The sequence below is a fragment of the Mchenga conophoros genome, linkage group LG7 (genome assembly GCF_057382185.1).
Source record: "Mchenga conophoros isolate Kocher_MC1m ecotype Shallow Benthic linkage group LG7, M_conophoros_male_GT1.1, whole genome shotgun sequence".
NCBI lineage: Eukaryota > Metazoa > Chordata > Actinopteri > Cichliformes > Cichlidae > Mchenga > Mchenga conophoros.
Window position 1 is genome coordinate 3,402,176 of NC_140532.1, and position 23,094 is coordinate 3,425,269.

Sequence of the window (23,094 nt, forward strand, 5' to 3'; positions counted from 1 at the left end):
CAGCCAATGAAGAGAGCAAAAGATAAACTGAAAATTACTATATCTAAGAACACACAGTCACTGGACATTTTATTAAGAACACCCTGCTAGGGCTTGATTGGATGGGATTGTTTGTGGTATAGAGTCAACAATGTGCTGAAAACATTCCTCACAGATGATGGCATCATGAGGTTGTGCTGATCAGCTGCCTGTAAGTGCATGTCGGCTGTGCATCCATGATATGAATCTTTGTCACATCCCAAAAGTGATGTGTGGTGACTGTGGAAGCCATTGGAGTGCAGTAAGCTAATCGTCACGTTCAAGCAACCAGTTTGAGATTTTCTGAGCTTTGCCACACGGTGCATTATCCTGCTGGAAGTAGCCATCAACAGATAGGAACACTGTAGTCAGAAAGGGATTGATGTGGCCGGCAACAACACTCAGGATGTAGTGTTTAAACAATGCTTGGCTGGTAGTGTGCCAAGAAAATCTCTCCCACACATTACACCACTGCCACCAGCTTAAACCGCTGGTGTATGGTAAGATGGATCCATGTTGTGACCCCACCGTTTCTGCATACCTTTACTGTAATTAGTGGGTATTTGAGTTACTCTTGTGTTCCTATCAGCTCGAATCATTCTCCTTTGACCTCTGATATATCAACAAGCCATTTTCGTGCAGAGAACTGCTACTCACTGGGCAGTTTCCCTTTTTTCATACTATTCTCTCTAAACTCCAGAGATGGATGTGTGGGAAAATCCCAGTTTCTTAAATACTCAGACCAGCCCCTCTGACAGCCATGCTGCAGTCAACGTCACTGAAGTCATCTCTCATCCCCACTCTGATGCTGGGTTTAAACTTCAGCAGGTCTAAATCTTTTGAGAAGCTGCCATGGGATCGGCTGATTAGATATTTGCATTGACAAGCAACTGAACAGGTATACCTGTTGACCTGGGTGTTGGCTGTATTGGGATGGCTCGGTTCTGGGATACTGGGTTCTGTTGTATATGCAAAGTCTGAGGTGGACAGAACGACAGCCAGGAGACAGCACTGAATAAGGTAGATGTCAGCGATGACAATCATGATACTGATTAAGACACAAAAAACATGAAAAGGAGGAGATGGGTTGGAGGTGGGTTGCACAGGGGCTTGCAGCTGCACCAATTTTCAAGCAAAAAGATATAAGTTCATCTTTTTTTCTATGTTATAACTACATTTGATTAATCAGACATACAGTACATAGTTGATAAGCTGATGATGGAAATAAGTGTTGTTTGTATCCTTAGGGTAAGTAACCTGGTCTTTGAGTGAGAGCTTAATGTACTATATACTTTGGAGTACCTCTCCAAATGCAGCTTGTTTACAAAAACGTTGTTACTATGTGCCAACTTGGTTCCTGGAGCCCCAGATTTGTCTTTACTAGAGTAATCTTTATCTTACCAATCTTAAAGGGAAAGAGAAAAAGAGTAACCACAAAATCATACAGTCACAATTTCTATTTTAAAGGGTGGACCGTAATTAAAGACAACAAGTCTGGCAACTGTCTGACTGGAAGCGGTCCCACGCTGTGTTTGGGAGGGCTTTCTAAACATGGCCCCAAAAAATACCAATCAGTTATGAAGGCAGGCCGCAGGAATTTTTCATGATTAGGTGCCTGACTTCCACTCTCAGCCACATTAGAGGTCATAAAAAACATCTTGCAAAACATTATGCACCACATTATAAGTACACGGTCTAAAACGAAGTCTGCCTGCAAATTGCATTTCGCATGTGGCATTTATCCTGACTCCTGAGTACAGGAGGTCCAGTGTCCACAGCCCAGCTTTGCTTTCTGGGGTTGTCAGTAACCACGTCAAACACAGCGGCTCACGTCTGAATCACCTTTATATTGCAGCCTTTAACCTGAATAGCAACACTTAATATATCTGTAGGCTGTGTCAAGACAAGAGAGATGTAAACAAAGATATAGATCTGAAAATGCTTCGATGTTTTGCTGTCAGTTATGTAGAAGAAGATTAGATGTCGAGATTTTATGTCACATCATTTATTTTTAACCTCTTATCTTGATCAGTAGATTAAGGAAACGCAACCAGAGCCGTTACACTGAAAAGGAAGTTTTTTCAAAACTACAGTGTTTGGGAAGAAAGTCCTGCTCCTGGTAACGCACTCATTCTGGCACCATCTCATTAAAACTGTCTTGGCACAACAGACAGCCATGTGCAGTAAATTAGAAGCAGCCAGACAGCGTGCTGCGAAAACACTTTGATTCTAATCCTCATCTGTGTGACGGAGAAGGAGGCCTGCTGTCTGGAGTACGAGATGGATCGGGTGGATGCGAACACAAAATACAACTTAAATGTGTTGCACAGAAAGGAAGGACGAACTCTACCTTCTTTTCATAACTTTTGTGTTTTGGCAAGAAATTTCCTGCCACTCAGTTCTGTTGTGCTTTTACAGTAAACAGATAATCTACTTTTACTAGAAACTGAAAACACTGCTGGATCACTACTCCAATCCAGGAAGTGAAGACTTGACTAGTCAAACCGAGACTTGACTTTTTTCTTTGTTGCAGGATTGTGAGGCTTGTAACCATGGTAACTATCCTTTTACCTTGTGAAAATGTAAAATTTCACTGCATACTCCACAGAGCCCAAAGGACCAATATTAATAAATTCAAAGCGACTTAACAAATGCTCATGCAAAGGGTAAGTACACATGAGAGGTAGAGCGGAGAAAACTTTCTGGTTTTACAAAGTACAACAAATCCTTGATTTCAGAAGTTTCCCCAGTAACAGCACCTTTCTTCACAGTGTGATCAACTGGTTCCCCAACATTAGATTAACTGTGGAAAATCCCAGCAGTGATTTGTTAAAATGGGTGAATTAAGTTTACTACACGTTGAAATGAATCCATCTCTTCAGCGCAAGTATCTTACTCTGCAACAAGAAAACAAGCAAAGTCCGAAAATAGTGAAATCCAAACTAATTCCCAAAATAGCTCCAGGCACACTACATTCTTCCAGTTTGTTGTTGTCACAATGATTTGTTTTATTAAAATTTTTTTTGTCTTAATAATGTTTCAAGTAGACTTACAACACTCAATACAAGATTTGAGGAAACACTGGACATAAATGATAAAAAAGACATACAGATCACAGGTACCAAAATCACCATGCCAACACGGCCATGATGGCAGATGATACCAAAGGTATATTTTCACCCTCTTAGTTTAGAAGGATAACAAGTCGAAATACAGACTGTAGTCGAGGCTAATGGGCATGACATCAGGTTTGCAGGCATGAATGAAAACTGAGAAGATGATGGATTATCAAAGGTGCCAGTTGGTACAAAGTTTCACCATACAACAAATGTTTAACTCAAAACCTCAAATTTCAACTTTAGAGCGCAGCTGCAGAAGTCACAAACCTCTGTAACCATGCCGCTGTATCAAGACTAAAAGCTGCTCCCAGGGAATCAACACGGGAATGTTAATACAGCAAAGATGAGCCGCTTTTCTAGTTTTTCTTTTTAAAGGTTTTTACAGAGAAAACGTACATCTTGCTTATTTACAGGTAGGCATCTGACCTAATTGTTCTTATGTGAATGTTCAAGATATTTGTACCTCCTGACTCCACCTTGTTTGAGAACTGTCACCTGACAGCACACCTGTCCGACCTGACTTTTATGTTTTCCGCGTCTCTTCTTGTGTGTCATGTTCTTTTTGGCTCTCTTGAGGCAAAATATATCCTGATACTTAGGTGTGAGAGCTCGAGGTGAAAAACAAAAGGCACACCCGACTGTGCGCAAGCAGAGGAGTGGTTGACATAGCTTGAAACTGAGGCTTCGTCTTCTGCCGTTACCGCAAGGGTGTGACAGAATTTCCTTGTGATCAACAAGGAAATTCTGAGTATTTTTTATTTTGATATATTCTGCTTCATCTTTGTAAACTCTGTGGCATTTAAAAGACAGTTTGGGCTTCCACACAGTCACACCAAAGTCAAGGAACATGAGGGAAGAATGAGGATAAAAAACGAGTTGAGGTGAACAGCAGCCTTTAGAAACATCTGTCAAGCTTCAGTCCTTACGTGGCTATGATGAAGTTTGCAACTGCAAATTTATGTGTAAAGTGCGTTTGTAGGCCACTCCTATGTTATTTGTATGAAAGGCTCAGACAGTTTGGAGTGTAAACACTGCAACACTCCCGTAAAAGATAAAAGAGCAGCATGGGCATGAAAACATGAAAGACTGCTGTCACTAAAGTGTGATCACACAATTTTATTTAACACCGCAAACTGAACAAAGCAGATGACACAAAACGTGAGAAGAAAACTGTATCTCGATAACTACACTCTAGACTCAGCAGAGACAATCCAAGGATGAACTATTCTGCCAAGCTTGGAAAAAACAAAATCCCAGTGAATGAACTCACCCTGTGTTTGAGATAGACCGGAAAACAGCTGCAATGTCGATCTCTACTGTTGTGTGTTTGAGTGTGTGTGTGTGTGTGTGTGTATCCCAGAAGAGCTGAAAGTTTAGCATCCGTGTAATCTTCCCAGGCGGTGCTGTTGAGAATGACTCAGCTCAGGAGGGAGATTTACAGGGCAGCAAAAGACTCCTCCTTCACTCTCGCTCACACACCCCTTATTTAAGTGGCTTTTAAAAAGTACTGATTCGCACAAACCGAGAGTTGCACGCACACACGCGCGCAAACAAAGACACCTTCAAATGAACTCTGTACCTTTAAGCTCACAGGAACTGCACCTTTAGACCTTAAAAGGTTCAAATCCATAGAAAGAAAGAGAACAGACAAATGCCTGTCAGAGCAACATTTTTCCAGAAAAATAACAAATTTCGGAGAATAGAAATAAATGTAGTTTAAAGTTATGGAATAATAAATTATCCTGCAATTCTCAGGTACACTGAAGGGTTTTCCAGCTTCCTCTCACTTGTGAAACCCATTTGTTACAATCACACAATGAAGCAAACAGCAGAAAGCGAAACAGGACCACTAGCAGAGGACAAACTTGTTTGCCACAGCACTTCTTCCTCCATCAGCGTCTCTTATTAGTGAAGCACCTGATCAATGATTGACAGTCACCACAGAAAAAGCAGCCTAAACAGCTTCACTGCAGTTCTGTCATCCTCAAATCTAATCGAAGCCCCCAAAATAAATTTTTTATTTAAATCAGCTCGTCCTCCTGAGCCCTGTTATTTATGCTAACATATAAAATGGTAAAAACTTTGACGCAACGACACGAACACAAACCAAATCCTCCCGATTAATCGTGAAATATCAAAATGAGGCTACATTAAAATGAAGCAAGAGCATCACAAAAGGAATTATGGGAATAAACTAAATGTACCTTTTACAGAAGTCTCCACTGGGAAGTGCAACTCAGTCTTCTCCATGTTCTGCATCTAACGTGTGCTGCACAGCTGCTCCCTGGTGTCTATGTGGTGGAAAGGTCTTGGTCTGATCTACGTTGCTATGTATCAGCTTTGAACCATCACATGGTTTCAGATAAAAAAAACCAACAAACAACAACAACACAGGAAGCTTTAATTTAAGTCACGATGACACCTCTGACAGAAACAAGTCTTGAGGTCTTGCTTACTGCGACATGTAAACGCACTGCAGAGCAGCACTGCAGGGAGTGATGAGCATTATTTTGTTCCTTCATTAATAAACTAGTTGGACCAGTATAAATTCAACTCCTGTTAAATTATCTGTCTTTACAAGACTGCAAACCACAACTCCCATCATGCTCACCTTACTTTGTTTGGTTTTTTTTTTACTTTTGTATGTTTTGTAGAAAACTGAGAAAAAACAAAGTTGGTGGTTTTTTTAATGAATGCTGTGACTACTCAGAAATATATATTTTTTTATTAACAATTGAAAGTTTTCTCGCTTTAAATTTCCACCCTGATATGTTTTGTGATGTTTAATATGGAGTCCTGGTGATTTTTTTGAGGTTTGCACAAATATTTCAGTGATAAATGCGACTGTATTTTTTATTTTAGCGCGACTTTCAATATAATTATTTTGCTCAAGAACCTGTCTCATCCACTATCCATCCTGTCAGTCACGTATGCAAATCCCTCCAAGCAAGAAACAAAAGCATCCAGTGATGAGCCACAACAATAAAACTCCAAAAAACTTGTCTGTTGGGAACCTTTTGGTTCAGGCATTCGTGTGGATGTTACTTTGATACATACCGCCCACCTAAACATTTCTGCAGCAGAAACACATCTCCCCTTGTTATCACCATGACAAAGCTCCTCTGCACTGCAAAAAATGTGGCTTGAATGGCTGGAGGAAAATTACCTGAAGTTGTTACCTGGCCTTAAATTCCCCACATGCCAATCCAACGAGCCAGCACCTTGTTGAGAACAGGTCCTGTGTCTTAGGTCACAGCTGTTTTGGCAACACAACAGGACAACTTTCACTATATTAGGCTGATCAGTGTACAAATTGGAAGGAAACATCTCCTTTTGTTTACTTGGTTTCAAAGAGTCAGTGAGACAAGCATACCCTGGTTACTTAGTGCATGTAAACATCCTTTGTAAGGACAAAGGCATTCTGCATGATCGTTATAGTTACATTTATTTGATGAAAAACTGAGCTGTGAAACGAAAGCTTTTGAGACAAAGTCACACAAACTGCTTCAAAGCCACAAACATACATGCACACATGTACGCACACACTCCAAATAGCACTACCTCAACCAGTCAGCTTGAGAGTGCGTTGTTGCTGTGCACGTTTGGCTCCACTTTTACAGACGAGGCTTTGAATGATCCAATCATGCTAACGCACACCGTGTGAGAGAACATGACAGACAGAATGACACGTAACAATTACAGCCAGTCCTGTGAGCTTGGAGTTGGGTGGGGGGCTTTCAACTGCCCGGACTTTCTTCAGATTAAGCTTGCATCATCCTCTAATCTGAGGGCCGTTGTGAGATTACCCCACGAGTCTGCTTCGAAAGACTAGATAATATAACAAAGAAAGAAAGAGACACGGATGAAAACCCAGGTGCAAAAAGGAGAGGGACTTACAGGCGTGAACTAGAAAGAAGAGAAAACGAGGAAAATGAAGAATAGGAAGACACAGAGGGCCAGAGGTAAGCGCCCATTCATCAAAAGAAGCAGACCATGAGACACAAGCATGTTTGCGAGCGTGAGCGCACACACGAGTTTGATATAAAAATAGAGCAGCGACCCGCAGCGTTTTTCACACCCCTGCATAGCAGAGAGTCACAGGAAGGCGTGTTCATAGTGTCCTTCACAGTATCATCCTCTGTCCTCACTGTGCATGTTAACTGATTTTACTCCGATCCAGAAGGTCTGGCAATGTTGAAAAATCCATGCATTCTATTGATTTTGAATGCAAATGTGTGTAAATCAGAGGTGTTGATTGAAAAGAGACAATGGACATGTGAACATGGCAATGAAAATCAAGATGATGCACAAAGTGGACGAAAAATGGGAGACTAAGATATGAATAATAACACATCTAAAGAGTTTTTCAAAAAGTCTGCGTGCAAGCACTTGAGAGAAAGACCGTAAAGATAAATGGAGGTGATGCAACCTACCTATGGACTGTTCGATCTTCACCGCCACACAGGTCTGCTCTTCAGTGTTCTCCGACTGGAAACAGGTAGCTTTGCCCTTCCTCTCTACAACACAATATGCGCAGATTTCAAGATTTAGAATAAAAATAAGTTGACAGAATTTGTGTAGATTAAGAGGCTATTTTAAAGGTTGACCTGCATATCAGACAGAAGCTTTAAACAGTTTGAGGCTTCCCCAGATTTTATGTAAAAGGTCCACCAACTCAGATCAAACCCCGCCCCCAATAAACTTATACAATGAACAGGAGAGATTGTGAGACCTGAAGCACTGTTGTGGTAGCTGCATTTATCAAGATCTGGAGTACACTCATGTTTGTTTTGAGAATGAAAGGGAGTATATAAGCCCTTGGAGAGAGAAACCCTAATTAGTCTGTCTGTGATATGTAGGCCATCGTCAGCAGGGAGAGCAAACGCTCTTTCAAAACAGCCGTTTAATATGCACATAAAAGATTAAAGAGAAAATAGCTAGTCGTAAAAACAATGAAGACCTCGTGAGCGTTCCAAAGCCTCCACACACACACACACACACACACACACACACACACACACACACACACACACACACACACACACACACACACACACACACACAGAGTAGCACAAACCTATGCCCTCAGTCAGATGTAATCATCGCCTCTACAGGCACCCTGTTCTGTCACACCAACCTCCTCTTTCACTACATCATTAAATTTTCACTGTGGTCTTTCTGTCTGGCAGCTCCATGTTCAAAATCCACTGCCAAACATATCCACTAGCCTCCTCTGCACATCCAGACCAGCTAAGCCCCGCCTCCCTAACTTAGTCCAACCTGGGTTTTCCTCCCGATCGACTCGTTCCTAATCTTGCCTATCCAGGTAACTCTCAATGAAAATCGTACAATATTCAACCCTCCAGCCACCTCCAGCTTCACCTATGTGTCAACATTAACCACACAGAAACGAAGCCAATCAGTCGGGTTTGTTGTTCCGCATTCTTTCGAGAAATGTTTTTGAGAAATACTAAAAAGAAAGCATCAGTGTGTATTTTGTAAACGGCACTACAGCGGAACAATTTGACTGATTGAAAACAAGTCACGTACCATCAGCATGCAACAAACTGATAATGATTTTAAACATTTGGGAATTAAAAGAACTGCCTGTTTGCTCAGAGGTTGTGGAGAAAACTGCATTTCCTTGAATGAAACCACTGTTAAAATAAAGCTACAGAAGCACTAACATAATAACAACCTGGGGAAAAGTTATCCCTTTATTGAGCAGTATGGGTGTTAATATAGTATTTATAAAACTTGCCTGTTTAAAATGATTATCTCACCAATGTTTGTGGGCAAGATAATAAATCGGAGAATTTTTAAAGCAACTGTCATTATAATATGACTTGTTGTGCATTTAATTAATTCATTATCAGCTGCAATCATATTGTTAATGGATGCATCTTGCTAAGTAAGGCTTAGCACTCAACCCTTTTCAATTGTGGTCACTTCTGACCTGCGAGACTAAGAAGACAAAAGAAGGCAAAGAAGGCAATCTACACTTATGAACAGGTTATAGTTTTGTGGTAAATCATCTTCTATTTCATTTCAGTTGAAAAAAACGGTGTTGACATCATCCTGCAATGTTTTCAGCCTGTCAGGAAACTACACAGATTAAAAAAATAAAAGAAATCATATCCCTCCAAAATACATGACAGGGTAACATAATGAGTCCTCTTACTCAAGTGAATTGAATTGTATTACAATGTTCATGCCTCGCTTATCGTTTCTCAAACTCAATTCTGTACAAGCATTTAGTGCTGCGTCAGTCAGGATATACAACACAGCAGCGAGTGGACCGAGCTGACATAATGGAGCGTGGATAATGGTACGTAAACCAATAGTAGAGTAGCTCAATGGGGGGTCGTGCAAACGGTGGAAATACAGATGACGGTGTGTGTGTGTGTGTGTGTGTGTGTGTGTGTGTGTGTGTGTGTGTGTGTGTGTGTGTGTGTGAGGGAGAGAGAGTGAAGGGGGGTATAATATCCTGGCGCATGGATTAAAGGAGGGCTTTGTCCACCCACCATCTGGACTCCTCATGACAGGCCTGCCTGCTGTTCAAAGACACACACACACACACACACACACACACACACACAACTTACTTAACAGTATACAAGTTAAACCCCAGTCGAGTTCCCTACTGAAAATATAACAAATGTAAGCAGCTTATGAAAAGCATTATGTACACATCTTCTCTACAGAGTCGGCCTATGGAGGCCTCTCCTCCGGCCAGCTCTTAGCCGTGTGACCAGAGTCACTGCGTGCCCATTGTTTCCTTAAGTGGGGGGATGTGTTCTGATGTCAATACTGAGAATAAACTCAACAGAGAAAATGCTTCACACTTTGGCGACTACACGCAGCCACAAAGGTCAGAGAAATAGCTTTCTGAGATGTGGCTGATGACTGATGGAGGAAAGTGTACCAGCACTTCTACTGACGTACTCATCATGCAACTGGCCTGACACTAAAGCTTCCCCTCCCTGTTCATTAACATCCTGTTGTTTTTGTTTTTATGTGATGATCTTTTTGTTAGAAGTCCGAGCATAACACAACTGATAACCTCAGAGACCCGGAGACAGCACAATCCACACACAAAGTGAACACTGGTCACCGGCCAGGTAGGATCTGGGAAGTGATGTGGGATGAGAGTCGCCATAAAGTCTCAATAGTGACAATGAAACCAGAAGTCATATTTATAGTCTCCTGTTACGGCAGCGATAACGACAAGTTTACTGAGAGGAGCTGAGAAAGAGAATTGGCCAGTGAGAAGGAATCAGATTTACAATAACAGGAACTCAGGCATTTATTAAAATTACTGATTGAGGAAGTGAGAACGCTGAGCAGACCTCGTCTGTGGTTCTTGGAAGAAAGCTGCTAGTTAAACATAAACTACACAGGTGTGAGGGAGTAAATACTGCTACTGACACATTTTGATTGTTTTACAGTTACATGGAATCACAGTTGTGCCTTTGATGTTCAACAACATAGGTGGCAAACTGCTACAAATTGTTCTCTTGGCAGTCGAAGTAAATAAAAAGAAAATTTAAAGGGTTATGTTCTAAGCAGCTCTCTGCGCTACCAAACTTTAATGCTACCATATTGGCACCTCGTCCTTGACAGCTACAGTAACCTTTGCTCAGAGTGAATGGTCAGTGAGTCGTGGCATTTATCTGAACTTCAGAAATGTGCATCTGCGTATGCGACATGTCGTATCTAACGATCAAAAAGTGGTGCAAACAAATCTTTTATCAGGTCAGTCCTTTGGTTTGTGGTGCTTACGTTTACTTGCTGTAGAGCAGCACAAGAACTCTGATAGACGTCTGTGACTGAAAACACCAAATGAGCTCCAACCCAAGTCTGACCAGCAGTCAAACTGAAAACACAGTCACCACCTGTGTTTTCGCCAGCCTTCAACACTGTAGGTTGCAGTTGTATAATTCACATAAGGACATGTGTTATAAACTATAGATGGTTTAAAAAATGCTTAACTAAAAATGAGGGTATTCTATCTTTCTCCATCTTTAAACATTATTGCAAGAACAGCAAAGTTAACTGATGCTGCTGACAAATATGGTGTAGCTGAAAAAATCTGCCACAAGTTCATTCTTGTGTGCTACACCTCTCCGATTACAGCACAACAAACATTTAAAGCTCTGCAGCACCAGGTAAGATTATGAGCAAGAAATAAATGCCACTGCTTCACCATTCACACGAAAGCTCTGAAAGGTCATTGAAAAAGTTCTTGCATAATTTCCCTTGACAGGCAGGCTGTGTGTCTAAAATGTTTCTTAGGTGACTGTTCTCACACTCGCTTATCTAACAGTCACCTGTGTGTTTGGGTTTCTGTGGTAAAGGCAGCGCTTCCTCTAGAGCTTTTTTTAATCCGTAGTTCAACAACACTTTTTCATTTTTAGACCCTTTATTTATTTTGCGTGTCTGAAAATATGACAAAAAAACAAAAAGTAAATTTTTTACACTACCTGCCAGCACTCCTCCCAAAAAGAGTTGTGTTTTCCCCGGCCGGGTAAACACAGAATGGTTATCAATCCTATAGTGTCTTTTCCATTCAGGAGTATCCATATTTATGAGAAATTACAGTCCGTTCTTCACACACACGTTTCCTTCTTGGCTGGTAAGCTCGTGTGTGTGTACCCGTGAGAGCTTTGGAGTCTCTGTATCACTGCACAAACCGGTTCCCTGGAAACTAGAGTCACCTGGTGAAGCAGACAATTGCAGGAAGGGAGGAGGGACAGGTCGCCCTACAAGATATTTATTCACGGTCACTTTCATGACTCCCAGAATGCTTTGAGAGCTGGCGAGGAGGGAGGAGAAAGTGAGAAGGCAGGAAAAAGCAAAGGAGGAGTTAAAGAAATGCAATAAATCACTGGTGAAGAAAGGTGGAAAAAGGAGTGACTATGATATGGAGAAGTGAGAGATAAAAATTAACCAACTGTAACAGTTCACATTTAGTCATCTGTGGTCATGCAAAATTGTTTTAAAACCCATTATTTAACCCATTTTACATTATAATGAACATTTGATCCACCCTGCTAATTTCTCTAAAATGTTATTCACCTTAAACTGACTGCACGGAGCTGAACCTTAACCTAGTCTCAGTCCTGATATAAATAAGTGTAAAGAGAGGATGCTGCTGATGTAATTCTATAATGGTGAGAGAAAGAGATTATTATTCAAAAGAAAATCCACCAAAAAGACACAAAGAAAGCAAAGTAAGCTAAGTTTAATATGCAAGGCTGCCCTAGATTGAGATAACTGCTATTCAGATGTAACTCATAAATAATGGAAAAGCGTGAATGTATTAGCATGCCAAGTCACACCCCTTTAATCGTATGTTCACGGTGGTGATAAAATGTGTGCGAGCTTTTCTTGCTTGACTCAGAGGCTACTGAAAGAGACCAGATGCGTCTGCCTCTGTTCAATCTCGTTCTTCCATTATGGACAATTACCAGAGAGTGATGGCTTTCTGTCGCAGGCATAATAGAGTGAAAATTAAAAGGCCTTGTAAGCGTTTTGTGTATTCAAGACAACCAGATGAGACCCTGCGTCTCCAGCTCACGGAGCAAACGTGGGAAATTGACGTAGTTCGTTGTCCATATAACACTTAAAAGAATAAGCTGGTTTTTCTGGTACCTAATGCCAGTTTGTTGAGCTTTCATTTACCCCTGACACAAAGTAGCTGCAAAGTAGCTGCAGAATGCATCATCCATGTTCAGGCTTGGTTTCATCTTCGTCATTCACTCCTTTAGCAGTTACCTATTTGCAATACTGGGATTGTAAGCTGGGATTCCCTCTTGTTTTTAGCTTCTCTTTCAGCGCAGACTCTTCGGCTGCTAGATGCTATCTATGCAGATTGTTTTATATGGTGAGCAGTATCCTGTGCTGTTTTTGCTGAGATCACAGACCTGTGACAGTCTTTGTTTTCAGCTACAAAATGCCACACTTCTTGCCTCATAAAATCTGCACATCACTGTGCCTCTTTGTTTACCACCAGGCACCCTACAAAGCTCCAGCATGTGAAGATAAGCATGATCTGAACATGCTCTCCGACCCATGTCTAATGAGGGCAGGCCAACTGGGTGACTGGATGTGCTACAATCCTCGAGCTGAACAACACTACGGACCCTTCCCCCCGCCCCATAGAGACAGGAAGAGATGGAAACTATAGGCTTCCTGTTTGCTGTTGCAGGGATAATCATTCTCTGGAGAAGAATGACTATAACAGACCATTTAAACATGTTTGTCATGCCAGATGGCAGACGCTAAGTTCCACAACTGATCCAAATACTGTAGCTCTACCACAACCAGGGATACTAAGAAAAATAAAGTTAGTATCAGAGGGCTATGAGAGCACATAGCTGAGATCCAAACAGCAGTGTACGCTACAATCACTGAGACCTAAGGCAGAGCTTGACTGTTGCAGTCTGTGATAACATCAACATGCCACAGTCTTTTCCTCTGTGTGCCTTTTTTCACAGCATCTTGCTCATCACAGTCATCTCATTTTTCTTGTCATCTCCTCCTTCATCCACATGACCTGCAGGTCTACCTTAAAAAACCCCCAGAAAGATCACAGCTGGTGTGGCAGAAGCTCCCAAATGTGCCAATCAATAGCATGTCTGCCTGATTACCATGCCTGACCGAGTCCTGGGAGACCTGTATGTTCATAAATGAACAACAATGCTTATTTACGACAAGCTCTTCATGATGAGCCTAAATCAACTGGATCTCAAGGGTCCAACAGATTAACTGGAGATTTGTGAAAGAGGAAACCTCTGTGCAGCATATCAGCCTGGGTATAAAAAGGCAAAAATGTCTATACAATAGTGCGTACACTATTTGCGTGAGTTCAGTGTTTGTGCCACAGAGTCCTTTAACTAGTTCTTCAACTAAAGCAGCTCTGTTTAAATTCCTTGCAAATCGCTCCTTTATAAAAAAGATTGCTATTAATAACCATTTATATTTACAACACTTTGGCAAAAATCTCACGACTTCCTGAACCTAATTGTAGCTCCAGATCCAAAAATAACCACATGAGAAATTCCCACAAACTGCCGCTAACGACTAAGTTGTTATTGCTCTTCTGATGCTGGCTTCAGTTCACGACGATTAAATCAGTGAAATGTGCCTGTTGTTCTTACGCACCGAGCAGCCGGAGGCGACAGACTGTACGGATGCCGTGTACAGAAGGTGAGCGACAGCACACGGCATTTCTGGAAGGTCGTGCCAGCAACAGTTCAGAGCTTCTCACAGTAATGCAATAGACGTGATTAATTTTAATCTGGAAATAAAGTCGTGAGGTTACAATGTGACCAACTACTACTAGAATCTACTATGAAGTGTTGGACAAGCTAACATCAGCAGTTTTCTTCTTGTTCTTTGTTAGCCAATATTTTGGGAGCAAATGTGCCCAGCTCTATAGATCTGCACATTTCTGTTCTATACTCCAAACAATTTCTTCATTCGTTAAATATCTTTGTTTGTCTCAGTTTTTTTTATTCTTATGCATCAAGTAGAGAGTAAACAAGAGAGAATCATTAATGCCAAACAGATCTGACTCAATGCATAATGGATGAAGTAAATAGATGCTGAATATAATGCCAATCAAACAGTGTGGGTAAGGACTTGTGCCTCAAACGGGATCATTGTGCTCAGCATGAATGAGCCATTCTGACTGGCAGCAGAGCCCATATTCCCAGCACAGACTTGGAATGCACAGAAAACCCCTGCAATCCTGAAAGCAAGCCTGCAGCCGAGCCCAGAGCCAAGGCTGGTGCTGTAACGAGGCAGAAAGAGAAAGATAGAAAGCAATGGATAAGATTTAACGTGACTAACTTCCTCTATAACCAAGCTGACTATGCTACTAATTTTCTGTCCTCCTCTTTCTTCCTCATTCTGCACACTCCATTTTTAAACCCACAGATCAAATGAGCTTGGTCACCTGCTTTTCTGCTTGTCTGCATTCACAAGCGCACAACACCTAACCTGACGCTTTGTAATAAAGTGTCAAACAGCATCAGCGTTTGTGGTTTGTGTCATAAGAGTCTTAACAGAAGGACAAACTGCTCCACAAAAAGAGGATAAAATGACAAGGCAACCAGCTTTATTACAGCAGAGGTAGCACTGCGTCCCAAGGACAGTGACACAGCACATTTAGTTTGAGACCAGAACAAGCTTTGATCACGCAAACGTGATCAAAGTAAGCCATATTTGTAGAGTTATGCACATTTTATTCACTGTGACGCGGCTCGTTATTCTCCTTCCTCTTTTTTACTTCTCTTAAAAAAACAAAAACAAAAATGCTCTCTTCAGTTTGGTGCTATTTTTGGTCACATTACATATCTCTTCTCTTCTTTTGACGAGTTAAGATCTAACTCGGTTTTAATGCGTCTACTATTTTAGATAACATGCAAGTAGAGGGAGAAGAGTTACGAATGAAATGAACTCCTGGATTTACTCGTTGATCTTGGAGGATCCCTCTTACTGGGACCACACAGACACACTGAAGAGCCCGGCTAGTATAGAGACCAATCAATGCACAGGATTTGACAACCCCCCTGCCTCTTCTCGGCTGGAATGGCAGCCATGCTCAGAGTGTAGCTTGGTGTAGCCGACTTTAATAGTTTTAACTGTAAAGACAGTTAGCTAAAGAGTAACGCTGATAGCACCCAGCACACGAATGAAGAGAGGCGACTCAGGTCAAAGCATGAGTGTCATCCTTAGTCCAACAGTTTTATTGGTTAAAAAGCTATTGTGACTTTGCTGTTTTCAGGAAGTTTAGAGTGAACTACATGCAGTTCAGACTACATAAACTTTTATAGGATCAGAGTACAGCTGACAAGACAGGACGACTATAAATCAGAGCTGTGTTTGTACGAGGTGACACAAAATCCACACACACACTGCCTCACCTATTTTCCCACAGCTCAAATGGGAAGCAGCGTTTACCGACTTTAACAGTCTTTATATGTGTGCACGTCTAAAGAGGCTCAGTTGGCACTGCCTTAAAGAAAATTAATAGTCCTCTCCAGCTAACACAGGTCATAGCACACACACACACACACACACTGAGCTACAGCACCCACCAGAGCAGCATCCTGTGGTGAGAGCTCAGGTTTGTCTTTTGTGATGTGTGCTCCTCCCATTGTTAACCATCACCCTCAGCAGGCGTTTAATGTGTAAGTGTGCAGAATAGAGAACAGCATTTCATACTCTCTGTGGTTATGAACCACACACACTTTGTCTGTCAGCTCTGTGAACCTACCGCCCTATGGCTACAGTGTGAGCTCGACGGATGCGGGGTGCCGGTGCTGCTTGGTAAACCAGGGTAAAAATAAAAGAGACAGAAAGAGAGAGAGAAACACTGACCTTAGAGGAGGCTGTGTCCAGTGAGAATAAAAAGGTGCCTTGTGCCTCTCCCTGTGCTCTGTCGCTCACAGTAGCAGGTTGAGGCTGGTGTTAAACTGCTGCCTCACTGCATCGGTTGCATCCTCCCTTCCTTTTCACGGTCTCTCTCTCTCTCTCTCTCCCTCACACAGATACGTTTCAACACCCAGTCGCCCTTTAGCCTAACCTAGTCACGCTTTCCTTCTTCTTTTACCTCATGCTCCGCTCTCTCTACAGCAAATGAGGATAATAACATTCCAGCGGAGACGGAACATATGGTGGGGAAGCGATACTCAGCCCCAGAGTAAAGCCCCCTCTGTGTGTGTGAATGTGTTTCTGCATATGCCTGTGCGTGTTGCATGGACAAGCGAACCCATTGTGTCGGGTAAGGGGAGGGCCGGTGAGAGGGGAAGAAGCCAATGGCCATACTCATCTGCCGCCCCTGCTGCTGGTGGCTATAGCACAATATAGGTGGAGAGTGTGACATGCAACAACCCCCCGCCGTGAAGAAAGAGGAGGGTGGGGTTGGGTGGAAGGCGTAAGAAAGACAATCTGAAGAGAGAGCTGATGAAGAACTGATCTCTGTGTAAAGAAAGTAGAAGCCTGACATAGCGGTTTAAAAAAATCCAGCTGTCAACTTCAGCAGCTTTCAGACTGACAGCGAGACACAAAATGCAGGTTTGAGGTAAAATAAGGGTGACTCAGTTCATAGACGTGCCAAATAAATCAGTGTCTATGGTGCCTCAAGAGGAAGCGTGTTACAAAAAGATTAGAAAATTTCAGGGCTCGCAAAATTTCAAAATCTCTGGTAGCCCTTCGGGCAGACACTCTTCAGTTTTTGGTAGCCCAAAATAAATTTAAGTAGCCTGAAAAAAAAGAGGACAATTTTTTGATTGACTTAAAAAATTGTTAAAACACAAATTACAACAACTGTAAAAGAATACAATCATCAACTCAAATATTTGGTTCTAATTGAGCAGAAATTTCTATGAACTTGTAAGAACTGTGTAGAACATGGATCAGTCTGTGTCAGATCCTGAATCTGACATTTCCACTGAAGTCACGGGTAAGAGGTAAGTGGAACCAAGATCATTTGCTTTGTTTGCAAAGGCTGCTACATTGTGCCAAAGGTAGTTCACTCTTTGCAACATCGCGCTGTTCTAAACAGCTTTTTCTTCTGCGTTTCTTCTGGACTTCTTGCTGTGCTTGGTTTATTTTTAGTAGTTTTTTTGCAATTGGCGTTTGTTCTGGGAAAGATACTGCAGACTGAGCAATAATGCATTTCTTGCATTTCTCATGGGTTCTAATGGGGTCTTTCTTAAAATTACTGGTCCCAGTAACAAAGGTGCTTGTCGACTCAGAAATCGAGGGAAACAAGACACACCCGGCAGAACATGATGTTATTTAGCTCGTCATATTCCAGCCACAGAAATTCTTTTGTCCATGAAACCAAAAAAAGCTGCGCTTTTGTTTTTGCCTCATAGCCTGATTTGTCATATCTTTTCCGTTTTGTGATCGGCTTTTCTTTGGTGGTCCCTTCTTCACCCTGACCTGTCTTATTTGGCTCTGCAGAACTAAAATACCTGCATAAATCCATCTGCTTTTACACAGGCACTTGCATAATGATCAGCGATTCTCTGCGCAATCAACCTGCATCACAGGTTTAAGCTTGCTGCGGGAGATTTCACTTGTCACGTTTGAATAGTAAGCTAATGAGTGATAAGACGATGTCAGAGGAACTGGTGCGCAACTAATCTGTCACTCACCAATCAGTAGCTGCCGCTCTCTATTCACAGTTTGCGCCATCGCAAAGTGAAAGTGAAGCAAAAAACAAGCGGAAATTCAAACGCGATTTCAATATGTCACATACTGACAGCTACGTTTGCCAAAGAATGCAAAAGCATTGACATATTCTTTCTTCCTATGACAGCCTGACGGGCAGGGCTGAGATGGACTTTGGTAGCCCGACCAGAAAAATCGCTAGCCCCGGGACGTCGGGCTAGCGATTTTGTGAGCCCTGGAAAAAGAAACGCTTTATCAAAGGCATTCATTTACACCTTTTTAGAAGCATTTAATTCTCTCCTACAGAGTGTGCAAAGACTTCATAAAACCTGTGCGACAAGCAGCGCAAAGCTTTTAAAACCAAGGTCGTTTATGGCCAGTAATACACCTTTGAGATAAACACGCACTCTGGCTATGAAAGGTCCACCTAACATTTATTATTAACTATAAATTCCCCTGATAAGTATTTTTTTGTAACCTTCTCACTTATTTATTCCCATATCATTATCAGTGAAAGAGGGACCCAAACAGCTAAAGCCATACCTCAATGTATTTCAATGGTTTTCATTGTCAAGTTCACTCTTAATTTTGTGTACTCTTCCAGAGTGAAACCCAACCAGAATGAAGGTAACTTTAGTTTTGGAAAGTGTCTGTTAAAAAGCCTTTTTATTACTGGTTTTTGTGGAATTTGGGTTCAAATGGAAATATGAACAGTTTTAGAGATAAAAGCTCAAAGTTAACAGTAAAGGGAAGGTTTTCATGTTTACAGTTCAGTCTCACAAAATTATCCCTCAACCTCTTGTGAAAGTTGAAATACAGGAACTAACAGGGTTTTTTTTAGCTTGATGACATGCACACACTCACACAAAAAATTCTGAGCTGGTTTTATAATCCCATAAATTCAGATGTCATCACAAACCCTTAAAGAACCACGTCAGGATTAAAACCTTCAACTGAAGACCAAGAGTGAAACAAAAAAGCATTCGTGGTGAGATCAGACTCTTTCCATCGGCGTGAGGTGGGCTTCTCTCAAACAGAAGCTCGACATGTGCCAGTATTAGACATCTTGTCACTTTGATCTCAGAAGTTACAGAAAAGTGCAGAGCAGACAGATATATGTTGTGGTCGGGGTGACTGGAGTGTTGACACGTTGAGAAAGAACACTTCTCAGAATGTCATTGCTGTCTGACAAAATGACCTTCCGGCCATGCTAAGTGCTACAGACGCACGTATAGAGAACTGTTTGCTTTCACAAACAGTTTCCTCCTCGTGGCAGTTCCCCCTATTAAGAAATGTGTGATGCACACACAATATTGCACTGTGGGTGTTCAGTACCCACGGTAAAGCATTGTGCACCGTGGGCACTTTTCCGTATTTGTTGTAAGCTTCCTTCTTGTGGTGTCTTTATTAATTCAGACTGGCAGTCACGGCGCTTCTGGCCCATTTTCTGTTCTCCTGTCCGCTCCTGTTTTCATCTCCCTTTGCCCAGTGTGTCTTACTAATGTCATTTTCTTTCAGGTCTTGTATAATTTCTTCACAGCCAGTGCCTGACATGAAGACCCATTAAAATTAAATACTTTCACGTTTTCCATGAAATGACCTGCTCACGCTGTTAGTCTCAGACACACCTTGAAACACACAGTCTGGCTGGGCCTTATTAAACAACACAGTAATTAGTGACTGAAAGGCCTAGAGAGTAATAACTACATCCAGACCTCAATATACGCAGTGTGTAGTGCTTCCTGCGGATTCTGTGTGTCCGTGAACCACATTCAGGAAATCACGGTGCTACAGAGATAATTGTATTCTCGTTTACTGCCTGGCCATTTACTGCAGAAGCCATCACAGGTCAGTTTAATCAGCACTCTCACACACAAAAATACAAAGACACATGCAGATTCAAAGGCAAGGAAGTCTTTGCTCCCAATTTTAAGAACCATAAAAATTGCAAGTAAAAGCTACGGGACAGTAATGTCAAATCTAAAAAGGTACTTAATTTAAACAGCGAGTATTTTAAAACAAGCCTCATGTTTCTTCTATGATTAGCACAGACGTGCAGGACTTCAGGCCCGCAGCGGCAGCGTTTTGTGCATGATGTAGACAATCCAAGGAGAGTTATTTAAACAAAAGGGGAATAGATTTGCTTAGCTTCCGAGATCAGACGATAGATTTGCCTCTCCGTGAATCGCTACCTTATCGTGGTGGAGGGGTTTTTGTTTATACCAGGGATCCCAGGGGCTATGTTGTCTGGGGGCTTTTGCCCCCTGGTAGGGTCTCCCATGGCAAATTGTCTGGTCCCTCACCCAGGACCAAAGAGCGATTCAGAAGACCCTTATGAAGAAAACATCGAGGGAACAGTTTACCCTGCCCGGGATAGGGTTACCGGGGCCCCGCCCCGGAGCCAGGCCCGGGGAGGGTGCCAGAGGAGACATGGGCCCATTCTCCCGCAGGCCCACCACCCACAGGAGGCGCCATAGGGGTCGGGTGCATTGTGTGCCGGGCGGTGGCCAGGAGCGGAGGCCCTGGCGGACCGATCCCCGGCTGCCAAGACTGGCAATAGGGACATGGAATGGAGCCCGAGTTAGTGCGTGAGGTTGAGAGGTACCGGCTAGATATAGTCGGGCTCGCCTCTACGCATGGCTTGGGCTCTGGAACCAGTCTCCTGGAGAGGGGCTGGACTCTGTCTCAGTCTGGAGTTGCCCCTGGTGAGAGGCGGCGGACTGGGGTGGGTATTCTAATATTCCCTCGGCTTGCTGCTGGTACGTTGGGGTTTTTCCCGGTGGATGAGAGGGTTTGTTCCCTGCGCCTTAGGGTCGGGGAACGGGTCCTGACTGTCATCTGCGCTTATGCGCTGAGTGGCAGTTCAGCCAGGGGGGTGCTGGAAGGTGGAAGGAAGTCTGTTGTCCTGCTGGGAGACTTCAATGCTCACGTGGGTAACGACAGGGTGGGTGTTTTGTTATTGGACTTCTGTGCAAATCACAATTTGGCCATAACGAACACCTTGTTCGAACATAAGAGTGTCCATAAGTGCACGTGGCACCAGGACGCTCTAGGACGCAGGTCGATGATCGATTTTGTAATCGTATCACCAGACCTGCGTCCATATGTTCTGGACACTCGGGTAAAGAGAGGGGCTGAGCTGTAAACTGATCACCACCTGGTGGTGAGTTGGATCAGGTGGCGGGGGAGGACGCTGGACAGACCCGATGCACCTAAACGCGTAGTGAGGGTGTGCTGGGAACGTCTAGCAGAGGCCCCAGTCCGCGAGATCTTCAACGCACACCTCCGGCAGAGCTTCAACAGCATTCCGAGGAAGACTGGGGACATTGAGTCCGAATGGACCATGTTCAGCGTCTCCATTGCCGAAGCTGCTGCATTGAGCTGCGGCCACAAGGTGGTTGGTGCCTGCCGTGGTGGTAATCCCCGAACCAAATGGTGGACACCAGAGGTGAAGGGAGCCACCAGGCTGAAGAAGGAGTCCTATCGTGCTTGGTTAGCCTGTGGGACTCCGGAGGCAGCTGACAGGTATCAACAGGCCAAGCGGAATGTGGCTCGGGCAGTGGCTGAAGCAAAAACTCGGGTGTGGGAGGAGTTCGGAGAGGCCATGGAAAAAGACTTTCGGACTGCCTCGAAGAGATTCTGGCAAACCGTCAGCAACTCAGAAGGGGAAAGCAGTGCTTTACCTGCACTGTGTATAGTGCTGGTGGAGCGCTGCTGACTTAGACTGAGAAAATTGTCAGGCGGTGGAAGGAATACTTTGAGGACCTCCTTAATCCCACTGACACGTCTTCCGAGGAGGAAGCAGAGTCTGGGGATGAGGGGAGAGACCCGCCAATTTCCGGGGGCGAGGTTCCTGAAGGCTCTGGACGTAGGGCTGTCCTGGTTGACACGCCTCTAAAATGTTGCGTGGAGATCAGGGGCAGTACCCCTGGACTGGCAGACCGGGGTGGTGGTCCCCATCTTTAAGAAGGGAGACCGGAGGGTGTGTTTCAACTACAGGGGGATCACACTCCTCAGCCTCCCTGGGAAAGTCTATGCCAGGGTGCTGGAAAGGAGAGTTCGTCCTCTCAAGGATACTTGAGGGCGCATGGGAGTTTGCCCAACCAGTCTACATGTGTTTTGTGGACTTTGAGAAGGTATTCGACCGTGTGCCTCGGGGTGTCCTGTGGGAGGTGCTGCGGGAGTATGGGGTGTCTGGCCCATTGCTACGGGCCATTCGATCCCTATACAACCGTTGCAGTAGCTTGGTTCACATTGCCGGCAATAAGTCAGACTCGTTCCCAGTGGGTGATGGGCTCCGCCAGGGCTGCCCTTTGTCACCAATTCTGTTCATAATTTTTATGGACAGGATTTCTAGGCGCAGCCAAGTGGCGGAGGGCTTTCACTTCAGCGGCCTCAGAATCTCATCTCTGCTTTTCGCGGATGATGTGGTTCTGTTGGCTTCATCGGGTTAAGGCCTCCAGCTCGCACTGGAACGGTTCGCAGCCGATTGTGAAGCAGCGGGAATGAGGATCAGCACCTCCAAATCTGAGGCCATGGTTCTCAGCCGGAAAAGGGTGGAGTGCCCACTCCGGGTTGGGGACGAGTTCCTGCCCCAAGTGGAGGAGTTCAAGTATCTCGGGGTCTTGTTCGCGAGTGATGGGAGAAGGGAGCCGGAGATCGACAGACGGATTGGTGCTGCGGCTGCAGTGATGCGGACGCTGCACCGGTCCGTCGTGGTGAAGAGGGAGCTGAGTGTAAAAGCGAAGCTCTCAATTTACCGGTCGAG

The 23,094-nt window shown here is 43.5% G+C and overlaps 1 protein-coding gene across 5 annotated transcripts in view; it reads right to left on the bottom strand.

Annotated features, from left to right (window-relative positions):
* fgd4a (FYVE, RhoGEF and PH domain containing 4a) overlaps positions 1-23,094 on the bottom strand; it is a 59,907-nt gene that overhangs the window by 14,093 nt on the left and 22,720 nt on the right. For 2 of the 5 annotated variants that reach the window (XM_085281558.1, XM_085281560.1), the window contains exon 2: positions 7,571-7,654. In XM_085281558.1, the coding sequence (XP_085137684.1) occupies positions 7,571-7,654 (84 nt within the window). Of the gene's footprint in view, positions 1-4,407; positions 4,556-7,570; positions 7,655-11,620; positions 11,798-16,526; positions 16,854-23,094 lie in introns of those variants that run through there. The other 3 variants (XM_085281562.1, XM_085281559.1, XM_085281561.1) reach the window with 3 other exon arrangements.